At 41.3% G+C, this 12,118-nt stretch overlaps 1 protein-coding gene across 1 annotated transcript in view; it reads right to left on the bottom strand.

Annotated features, from left to right (window-relative positions):
- Nucleotides 1–12,118, bottom strand: part of FAM124A (family with sequence similarity 124 member A) — a 45,749-nt gene that overhangs the window by 24,043 nt on the left and 9,588 nt on the right. The window contains exon 2 of the mRNA XM_065658556.1: nucleotides 10,239–10,270. Coding sequence (XP_065514628.1) covers nucleotides 10,239–10,270 — 32 coding nt within the window. The remainder of the gene's footprint in view (nucleotides 1–10,238; nucleotides 10,271–12,118) is intronic.

Raw genomic sequence — 12,118 nt, 5'->3', positions numbered from 1 at the left:
GTAGGGAAACCCAGCCAGTGAGAAGGAAGAAGCCACAACAAAGCATCCACACTTGAGAAAATACATGATTGTAGAATCATGGAATCACAGAATAGTTTGGGTTGGAAGGGACCTTGAAAGCTCATCTAGTCCAACCCCCCTGCAATGAGCAGGGACATCTTCAACCAGATCAGGTTGCTCTGAGCTCCATCCAGCCTGGCCTGGAAAGTCTCCAGGGATGGGGCACCTACCACCTCTCTGGGCAACCTGTGCCAATGTCTTACCACCCTCATTGTGAAAAATTTCTTCCTCATGTCTAGCCTGAATCTCCCTTCTTTTAGTTTAAAACCATTACCCCGGTCCTATCGTAACAGGCCCTGCTAAAAAGTCTGTCCCCATCTTTCTTATAGGCCCCTTTTAAGTACTGAAAGGCTACAATAAGGTCTCCCCAGAGCCTTGTCTTCTCCAGGCTGAATAACACTCCCCAAACAACTCTCTCAGCCTGTCCTCATAGGAGACAGATCAGATGTGAGGCATGGTCAAGCATTGCCACGCTTGTGTCTCTAGACAATCAACAATATTAGCATCACAGCAAAGGAGCCATTTGGACTTGACAGTAGTGGAAAACTATTTTGAATCTCATAATCCTTTCAGCTGACAGCAGTGCGCCATTCAAAAGGCCTACCCCAGACCAGCCGATGGAAAAGGGAAGCAGTAACAGAAAGAATGCTTTGTCATCGGTGCTTCATCCTGATCCTACAGATTTCTTCATCAGAAAGATGATCTGACAGAAAGCAGTAGGTGCTGTCACATCTCTCAGTGCCAGCTGCCTCATTTTGATATGACTTCACCGAAATTCAAGCTGTCTCGTCTTAGGGACACAGGGGACAGGTACTTGTCTGTCTAGCCCAGTTGCCTATGTTCGCTGGAAAACCTGTGCAGGATGATCCTGCGTTCCTAATTTCTCCCACACCCCTCACGCTGTAGGGAACAGCAGTACCTGCAGAGGACAGCCCTGCTGGTATCCTGAGCTGCCCAGCCCTTCCCTGGCCAGAGACCTCATGGGATGGCTATGACAACAGTGGTCATCGAGTGACACAGCCAGGAGTCACCTGGTAAACATTTCATGAATCTTTTAGAAATTACAGATATAAGATTTTTTTCTGAAACTATTAATTAACAAATACGTGGTGCCAGCAAACATCAGGCAGACAGATATCTACTGCTCTAGAATGTTGCACACACTGATTACCAAATGTTCCAGTTCCCCATCGAGCCTGGATAAATACATTTTATTTATTTATTTTTAAAAGTTAAAACTAAATAAAATACACCATGATAATGTACTGCAGCCACCAAATGAGGAAACTAATTGTTGGCATTGTCAAAACAGCACACATTTAGTAGAAACTGCCTTAATAGGTTCAGCCTTCACAAGTGTTTTGACATTGGACTCGGTGAGTCAGATGGCTTTTCCCATTCTACCACAACTAGTGCCTCTGAGTCAGGAGTTGCCAGGGGACAGGTTTGGTTTTTTTAGCTTCCCTCTTTGGGCTTTAACAGTTCAGACAGACGTCTCGACAATTTCCAGATCATTCTTATCACTGTACCAGCTGAACTTGGAATGCCAATACCTTTCCTGCAACTCATTGCTCAGGGTAAAAGACCCACTAAATGGCTGCCAGGCTCCTTGTGGTTTTCTGGGACAGCAGCAGTAACACTTCCACTGAGGGAAATTCAACCCACATCACCTAGTAATCCAATTTAACTTCCTCTGAAACCTTCCCTGTAAATTTTTACTAGAATTTTGTGGCACTTGATAGCTCAGTGTCTATCAAAGATCTCCTGTGCTTCTGAATCATGTTTGGTAATGAGAAGGAGGAAATATTTGCTTATTGGGTTTTGAATATGGCTATGTGTGCATAAAAAAGGAGCTGGAAAAACATTCAGATTGTCATTCACAGATGAGTTATTATTATTTTTAATAACTAGTCTAGTTTTTATCTGCTGTATCTAAATGACAAGAAAAAAAAAAACTGACTGGATGTGGTCAGAAAATAATGTAGAAGACAACAAAAACACGAGTTTTGATAGCTCTGGTCCAGTAACTGTTTAGGGCGCACTTACACCCCCTTGACAGAGAAATCCTAAGCTGGCACTAAGCCAGTATGCTGCATGTTAAATGATCCCAAAGAGTGAAACTCTGATTTGAACAAAGAACACAGATACATGGTTTACTCTAAGCTAAATAAGTTTAAACAAGAGCGTCAGTCTTTACAAAGGGAAGGGCATGCTTGTGATAAATACCACACACTTGGCCTGCAAAAATCAAATCTAGATTTGATATCAAGCACAGTTACATGTTCGTTTGTGCATGTCCTTACACATGACTGTGCCTCATTTTCTTTTTTATCTCCTCTTTCTGGCCACTGGCCATCTTTAGTCATGTCTTTAAGGACACATTCCCTCTCCTTATGCTTCTAAACAACCATGTGCATGAAGACAAACCTCAGTGTGCTATTTCCTTGCCAGAACAACATCCTAACCTCAACCTCTTGAAAGGTAAAAGTGCAAATAACAATGTTAACTCATTATCAGCATCTCCAGCATGGTTTCCAGGCAATGGTGCTTGGCAGCAGTGATAACTCTGTGCTGTTCCTGACACAGGCAAGGGTCCATTAGCAGCTCCTGAAAATCAGGATGCATCATCTGTGGATGCTTGTGGATGAGACGGGAAAGCTGGTGGGGCTGGGAGGGGGCATGGTGCTGTGTGATCAAATACCATAACAAAACAGGAAGAAGTTTATTAAAATTATTAAAATTATGCAACCGAGAGGGAAAATTAGGCACTGGGGAGCAACAGAGCCTGCTGATGTTGCTCTGGGCTGATGATTCGAAGTGAGATAGAGGAAATTTTGTTTAAACATAAGAAAAAACTTTTTAACTGTGAGGGTGGTCACTCACTGGAAGAGGTTGCCCAGAAGGGCTGTGGAGAATATTCAAAACACGATGGGTTGCCCTGAGCAACTTGCTCTCACTGCCCCTGCTTTCAGCAGAGGGCCTGGACTGGGTGATCTCCAGAGCTGCTTTCCAACCTCAGCTTTCTGTAGTTCAGTACTACACTTTTCTATAGTTCAGTACTATCCTGTATGCAAGCATTTGCTTTTTCGTCGCGGTGGAATTTGATGACAAGCAGCTATGTTAGCATGTTTTGCATAGCCAAAGACTGCTAGGTGGCATGTAGCAATGACATCTACCTTCTTCACACAGACACAGTGGGAAAGAGCACTGCTCTTTAACTCTAGCAGCGTTACCACAGGCTGGGTAAGAAATGCAGAAGATGCTCACTATATTTTCCACAGGAGCTGACACTTCGAATTTCACTACTATATAAAACACCTGAATGTGCAACATTGACAGATGCTCCAGGCTAAGAGCTCTACATGATTTGGGTCCAATTTCCTCTTCCATTTTTCCTCATACTTTAATTAGTCTTCCTTTTGTAATACCACCTTCTGGAAATGCAGCATGATGCTGGCAAGCCCACTGTAAATTGTTTTTACGATTGTATTCAATACAACTCATTGCCAGCCATTGTAAAAGCATCTCAGTTCTCTATGGAAATAAGAAACAATATGCTACAGTATATCTTCATGTTGCAGTAAAATAATACAATTATATCCTTACACTGATTAAATTACATTGTTTGGAGAAATATACTTAGTGGATACCCAGTCCAGCAGTACCTGGGTCAGAACCAGTTTAAACTAACCTAACTTAAAGTAGGCAACTATATTATGAAATTTTAGCTTTGTGACAGATTTTTAAAAGCCCAAATTAAACCTTGCACGCTTCTTGTTCCTGGTTAGTTTTCATCACCTTTAGCAGTTAAGTGAAGGCAGCCAGATTTTGAAACAATACACAAGTAACGGGAAACCATTTCTCCCTATGCTATCGCTACAAGGCACCTACACATCTGTGTTGTGGTTTAACCCCAGACGGTAACCAAGCCCCACACAGCTGCTCACTCTCTTCCCCTGCTGGGATGGGCAAGAGAATTGGAGAAAGTGAGAAAACTTATGGATTAAAACAGTTTACTAGGTAAAGCAAAAGCCATGTTTGCAAGCTAAGCAAAACAAGGAATTCATTCACCACTTCCCATGGGAAGGCAGGTGTTCAGCCTTCTCCAGGAAAGCCGGGCTCCATCACGCGTAACGGTGACTTGGGAAGACAAACGCCATCACTCCGACCATCCCCTCCTTCCTTCTTCTTCTCCCAGCTTTATATGCTGAGTATGATGTCATATGGTATGGCATATCCCTTTGGTCAGTTGGGGTCAACTGTCCCAGCTGTGTCCTCTCCCAACCTTTGTGCGCTCCCCACCTTCTCATTGGCAGGTCAATATGAGAAGCTGGAAAGTCCTTGACTGCTCAGCAACAACTACAACATCAGTGTGTTAAGATTATTTTCATACTAAATCCAAAACACAGCACTACACTAGCTACCAGGAAGAAAATCAACTCCATCTTGGCTGAAACCTGGACTATCTGCATAATACTACAGATTCTTATATTCCTGTAGCTCCTGTTATCTCTGCAACCAGGAAGGCTACATATTTTTTGTCAAAAGTTCCATTAGTGCCCATTTTGACAGATGTCAACCCTTGCTCTCTGGAGTGTTTGCTAATAAAAATTCTTAAAAATGAGAAATGGGAGAACCTCAGGAGACACTGACTTTGCTCTTCTCTATAAAGGACCTAGTGCTCAGGCTGGATCTGACTCTTTCTTCTATTCAAGGATACATTTTCCTCTTCACATTTCCTTCCAGCAACACTTACAATCTAACAAGTTGAAGAGAGAGGGAAGAGGAAAATTCTTGCCAGGTAACATCAAGAAGCAGATGCTGTGATGAAGAAAAGAAAAGGGGGGGTGGGGAGAGAAGAGATAAAACAAAGATCAAAAGGGAGAGGCAGCATATTGTTACACACACATGATATGGAAGCAGTGTGAAAATTGTCACATAATGGTGCCTTAGCAAGCTCTGAGCATGGATGGGACAGGTGGCCCAAAACTGATCTCTTACAACCTGATGGACTACATAGGCACCTGAGTAGCTTTTGATGGGTCCTCAGAATTACAGTACATACAAATGCATAATTTCTACCTCTAATGAAGCCCTAGCTTCACAGCTGGCTGCAAGGTAAACAGTTACTCAAAATAAGAGCAGAGAAATGCAGCACCGAATCAGGAATGAAAGGTAATGCAGCTTTGGAAAAAAACATTCACCTCAAATTCAGGACAGCACTATCTTTTGGGCAACCATTTTTTTCTTATTTGAACATTGTCACTTGACTACATGTCGTTAATTTATCCTAATTGTCTTTAATGAGAATTTCTAGGTGTCTAAAAAAAGACTGGGAATAAGTCTGAAAGAAAAAAGACGTCGATTAGGGTATGCCATTGGACTAGTTCAGGGTGCATACACAAACACAAGGTTTCAAGGGGCTTTTCATAAATAGCAGGTACTGCAGTGCTGGTGATTTCCCATTCTCCACGGCTAGATCCAGCACAAAGAGCAAACACTTCTCAGGAAACAAAATCTACCATCCAAAGTGCCATTGGGACAGCCTGTTTCAATATACAGCTGGTGCATGGAGGTAAGACACAGCCTTAGCAATTCGCCCTGCTTCTGAAATCAAGAACAAGAGGAATCTTGCCCTTACTAGCCCTCCATAAAGACTGCAAGCGTTGCACATGAGGACTCTTGCCACTTGTAGAAAAAACAGGGTCCAAAACCAGCCCAGGGAGCTGATGCAGATAACACTCAAAAAACACTGACCACATCCCAGAACAAAGATCTGAATTTATACTAACATAAAAACAGAATAACAAACAGAAAAAAAAAAAAGTTAAAACGAAATCTGAACTGTAATTGAAAAGGTAATTGAAAATATGAGCAGAAAGAAGCTTAATACTTTTTCTAGATTAATGAAGAGCATACCAATGGGAAAAACATCCTAATAAGACAAAACACACCTCCTGCTAAAGAACAATGGGAAAAGTCGGTACACACACCAGAATTCAGGGGGAAAAAAAAAAGCCAAAATTAATTTAGCACATCTCTTTCTTGAAATCACACTGCTGATCCTTTCAAAGCTGTAATACCTCAAATCCAGCATCCAGCAGACAGTAACCCACATATTTGTAAATCTGCCAAAAGAAACTGTCCTGTGCTTAATTTTTAGAACCAGCAAGTGGGTGAAATTCCATGGGTTAGAAAGTATGTGCAACACAGAAATAAAATTCTAATATCCCAGACCTGAGGTTTACCATGGAAGAACATGAACAACCTAAAAACACACCAAAAGGACTCAATCATTTTCCAGCTACTAGATGAAAGGCAGGGGAGCAGGGGAAGGTGAATTACCGGCTTTCCAACTGCAAAGCAAGCGACAAGCCCTTTACCTCACTGAGAAGCACAACACGAACCACCACATACTACAGCGTTTTACTATCTCAAATGCTCTAAAATCTGCCACAAACTTGCATCTTATCCCATAGGGCCGGTTTTATGTTTCATTTACCGACTTAGATGGAACAGCACAAACATGCATCCAGGCAGCTCCCTACTGATTGCCTAGCTGAAAATGTCAGGGGAAAAAAAAATCACTCACTTCCACAATTATTTCTGAGACAACCTGGTTAAATTGGCTCCAGAGCTGACTAGGTATGGAATATTTCAAATATTACAAATCACAAAAGCCTTGCCTCCAAATGCCCGCTTCTGCTTTGAGTCTTTCTGAACAGCCATTATCATAAATGCAAAGATTATGCAGAGGAGGAAATAAGCAGCCCACATCAAAACTCCTCCTCCCTGGTTGAAAATCATCCCTGAAACACATAGCTCAAAGCAATTTGAAGATAATTAAAACAGTGATGTGCAGAGACTGTTGCTTCTTGTGTCGACCAACACTAATTAATTATTTCTTTGTTATTCTATCTGTATCAATATGCCACTTATGGTCTTCATATTTTGGTATTATGTATTTTAGGTAAAGGTCTCTTCTGTGTGTGTAAAGTGCCCAGCACAATTCCCTCTCATATATGATTAGGGATCCCTAATGGTAACTGAGAACTGTAATTGAAAAGGTAATTGAAAATATGAGCAGAAAGAAGCTTAATACTTTTTCTAGATTAATGAAGAGCATACCAATGGGAAAAACATCCTAATAAGACAAAACACACCTCCTGCTAAAGAACAATGGGAAAAGTCGGTACACACACCAGAATTCAGGGGAAAAAAAAAAGCCAAAATTAATTTAGCACATCTCTTTCTTGAAATCACACTGCTGATCCTTTCAAAGCTGTAATACCTCAAATCCAGCATCCAGCAGACAGGTTTGCATGGCCTATTTACTCTGCTCAATGAGAAAAGGCAAAATGACACGCAGTCACCCTGACAACAGTCAGAGCCTGCATGGCAGACAACTGCTGCATTTTCTTGCAGAAATAAACACACCCTGCAAACTTTGGTACTCTTCCCTAAAGTACTTGCTGTACAAAACCACAAATGTTAGATGAACGCTGCCAGTAAAAAGCATATTGGGGTTACCCGAAGCCAGGACACAAAGGCAAAGAAGAAAAGAATTGAGATGCTGCACAAGACCCACGGTCCAACCAACCCACCAGGCAGGGCTCTGAATTGCTGCAGGAGTACGTGGCTCACGATAAATGCTGCCATATGCTTAGGGAAAAACCTACTAGAAATAACACATGTACAGAATGATCCTTCCATCGCCAGATAGCAGCCGATGAGATTTTACTTCTGACGCGGGGGGTCTAGGGCTCCTGTACACTTTTGCATTGGTGCAAAGTCCTGCAGTTTGTTCAGCTGCTGTCACTGATGCAAGTGATATAGGCAGCTGGAGTTAATTCACCTGCTAAATCTTTCTTGTCCTTTTCTTGGCATGTCCGTGGAACAATTTTGTCCAGTGGAGTTCATTCAGAAATTTAGAAGATTATTCATCTATTAAACACTGAAATTGGACGCTCATTGGTACCACTGAATAAGACCCCTGTAAAACCTAATTAGCCTGTAATCCTTCTGGTTTAGATAAACTCCACTTCATTCGAACAGGAGCTCCAGATCAAGCAGCTGCAGGTAACAGAGATTCTTCACTTTTTAATTTACAACTATTTACTTTGTATTATGTTAGGGCCTAACAGCATCATTGATTAGACTGCTTTCTGTACTACGAATGATACCACTTACTGAAACTTTTCCCCAAAGAAATTAGAATGGCCAAATCACCTTTTTTTCCTAATATCTCTTCCCCAATAATCTTTTCTCCAAATGCATTGTGCAGCCCCTGACTGCCAGCCTCCAACATGAAAGCATTTCTATTTTATTGAAATTCTTTTATGTAGCTGTTCCTGTTACTCTTTCACTGCCTCATCAAACTGACCACACAAACCTCACAAAATGCAAAGTTAAATACTGCTACTTGTGAAGCTGTATCAATATAATTTGCCTTGGAAGCAGAAGAGAGAAAGAAAGAAAGAGACTGTCCTGTCTCCTGAGCTTTTGTGGTTTTGCTGGAATGATAATACCTCCTTATACTGACAAATTACTGATGCTAAAATACGACTGTAATGCCCACATATTCTGGACAGTTGTGGCCAGCCAGACACTGAGGTGACCACAGTTAACAAGACACACTGTAGCCACCACACAACCAAAAATTACCATTAGAAACAGTTCATTTGATAAAAACAAAGACTTATAAATGTAATTTGTTACCTTTATTTGCAGAACACGCAGCAGTCATGCTAAGTTGTGAGGGATCAAACCCACATTTTTAGATGAGAAATACTTTACTTACACCTTGTCTTCTGAACTTGTCTGCCAAATAAGCACTTCTACGAGGCAAATAATTATGAATCACCACCCAAGAAGTGGAGGAAGCTGGTAGCATGTTCCCCAAGCCATCACCCAAAATCATGAGCTGAGGGGGTGGTGGAGCACACATCTCGTGTAACCAGTCAAATTCAATATGCTTTTACTATCACAGAAAAGTTGATTGCCTGGAGTTTGCCTCCCAATCATTTAAAAAACTTTGTCGGATAGAGGAAATCCAGAAATCTATTTAAACAACAGAATTTAGGAAGAAGCTGCACTAAATTCTCTCTCAGACACACACACACTCACACTGAGCAGATGGAGGAAAGACAGCGAGCTCCCTTCTAGTCACATCAGCTCTGGAGCCAGACATTACAAACACTGTCTGATCCAGCTCTTGTTGAAATCAATAGAAGCCCTCTGGTGAAGACTATGGGAGATGGAAAATAACTCTCTCCACGCTGCAGCCAGAATGTGTGAATGAGAAAAAACTGACAGCTTTCTTCCCCTCCAACTTTCATGGTGCTTAAAGATCCAGATTATAAAACACAATTTGTCATCTGTGAATTTTTTGATCTGCTTGCTTGGCGTAAATAAAGCTCACGTCTATGTGTGAACTGGAGAGACAGGCATCACCTTGCACTTTGACAAGAGAGAGATACCAGTAGCTGTGCATGAATAAGCATTATTGCATTTCAAAGTTCTGTGGATACTGCATGTCCTACAACTAACAAAATGGTTGGAGTGGGTAGACAGAGGACTGAAAAAGTGTTCCTTGTTCCTTAAAATAATGCCATTTTGCACTGGTCAAAAAGAGAGAAAAAATAATGCAGCGTCTGAATTAGTCTTTTATCAGCTGGATAACCTGAAATTCAACTGGCTATTGCAAACATATAGAAAGACTATGACACTTATTAGAGTGTCTATCATCTTTGAAATCAAAGAAATGCTTCACAGAATTTGCTCTCGAATGCTTCCTTGGCATCAGCTTACAATAAGCATTCAATTATTCCTGCATCCCACAGCTCTAATGACATTCATCACTGCAGACTCATTTGGCTGGAGGGCCCATTCACACTGGTCACACTGTGTCTATAGATTTTGTTCTCATTTTGCCTGGCATTCTTGTGACCTCCAATATTTATGACTTTATATATGGCTTCTATTTTGGTCATAAACATACAATCAGTTTAAATTTCTATACTGTTTCTAGACACAGATCCAAGGAGAGAAGGCACAGGGGCTTTACTCTGTCAAAGTGAACTCCATCATAACACTAGGTTGGCGTTAATAAATATCAGCAAACAGAAAAAAGAAAATGCGAGAATCTTTTTCAAAAAAATTCTTAAAGTTATACTCACTGCTGGTAGACGACATACGGCTGTACTCAGACCTGCAAGAAAAAGATTTCAGACTATATTAAATCTAAAAAAGATAATGACAAATGTACCAAATCTAACTCACATTGCATATTAAAATAGTTTAATGCCCATTTAGCATGAATTTTGTGATATTTTGTGGAACAGGTTTTGAACATGGCCTCAGAAAAACTAGCATCCCACATGAATTTTGAAAACACTTACGTAGAGTGTGTAAAGCAGCTCGGGATTTATCTAGGGGCTATTCACGCTACCTAACTTTAAGCATAAAAATTAAAGCTCAGAAGGCTCTCTATAAGGAAAAAATAGGCCGCTTCAGACAGTCTACTAGACTTTGACTCTGCTCCTCATCTTCCTTACCTTATGTCCTCTAAATGCTGCTTCGCAGATTTTTTTCTTTTTTTAAAATAACTCTATTCAAAGAGCAAAATTTTTATTGTTATTTGGTCACAACTGGCAGGAAAGACATAAAATGAGTACCAAAATACAAACATTTAGATGACAAAGCTTTTTGCTTTAGGAAATGCTTTTCTCTTTTAAGACATCTCTCAGTAAAACCATACACCCATTGGTTCTACTTCAGTGCATACAGCTTACCCATGAGAAAGTCAGAGTAGTTAAGTATTTCGAGCGACAATGCAATTAAATTTGCAGCTGCATATAAGCCCAGACTCTTCAAAAACCCATTCTGGGTTGACCAAAACATGGCTCATTTATGTCCTAAAGATTCAGAAATACTCAGGTAAAACAAATATGCCATCATTGAGTATTAAAAACGAAAGTCCTATTCCACTTCTGAGGCCCTACCTATGGCTTCTGAGTGTTTAGTTTTGGAGTTTACAATCACACGGCCTCCACTCCCCCGGTCGCTGGGTCCCCAAAAGAGACCCCACTCACCAGAGCTCTCTGCCACAACTAACATCTTGCTCGTATGCCCTGCAGTGCCCTGAACATAACAAGCAAAGTGTTTGGGGAGCCCTAACACAGTTCTTGGATTCAAACCTAAATGCTTGTTTTATACAAATAATTGCAACAAGTTTGCAATATTGCTTTAAATTAAAAAAACATGTGAGCCTTGACTCCTAAGATATTTGTCTGGAAACAGATATCATCTAAGCATGTTCTCAGGATACCTTCATACTCTATGCTCTCAGGCATCCAAGGGAATAAAGAACATCAACCTCACATAACTATAGTGGCTGCTTTACTATGGACATATCTCTGCAAAAGAAATGAAGCAATTAGAGCCCCTATTTTCTAGCCCCATGCTTAGCACTCACTATTTGGCAGATCAGATGCAAAGACTGCAGTTTAGACGAGAAAGACCACGAGGAACTACCCTAAACTCTTCTTCCCAGTCCTGCTGGATTCGTGAGAGATGACACAATCTGAATTTTCACAATATTCATGAAAAGAAAATCCACCAATACCATCAAATTATCGTAGCTTTTGAAAAAGGTCTGTGCAATGCTGGGTAGAGAGCTGCTGATGAGGGCTTGCAGCTCTCGCTCACTTTCTCTCCTTTGCTAAATCCTGCACTCCCAGCCACTTTGATAATGCCAGGGAGCAAGGAAACATCTTTGTCACATATGGCAGAGACCCCAGGATTAGGTCATAGAATCACAGAATGTCCTGAGTTGGAAGGGAACCACAAGGATCATCCAGTCCAACTCTCGTCCCTGCATATGACAGCACTAAAATTCACACCATGCGTCTGAGGGCGTTGTCCAGCCTCTTCTTGAACACTGTCAGGTTTGGGGCCGTGACACCTCCCTGGGGAGCCTGTTCCAGTGTCCACCACCCTCTGGGGGAAGAACCTGTTCCTAATGTCCAACCTGAACCTCCCCCGGCACATCTTCCTG

This window comes from Caloenas nicobarica, chromosome 1 (genome assembly GCF_036013445.1).
Source record: "Caloenas nicobarica isolate bCalNic1 chromosome 1, bCalNic1.hap1, whole genome shotgun sequence".
Classification (NCBI taxonomy): domain Eukaryota; kingdom Metazoa; phylum Chordata; class Aves; order Columbiformes; family Columbidae; genus Caloenas; species Caloenas nicobarica.
This window is presented reverse-complemented; position numbering and strand designations above follow the sequence as displayed.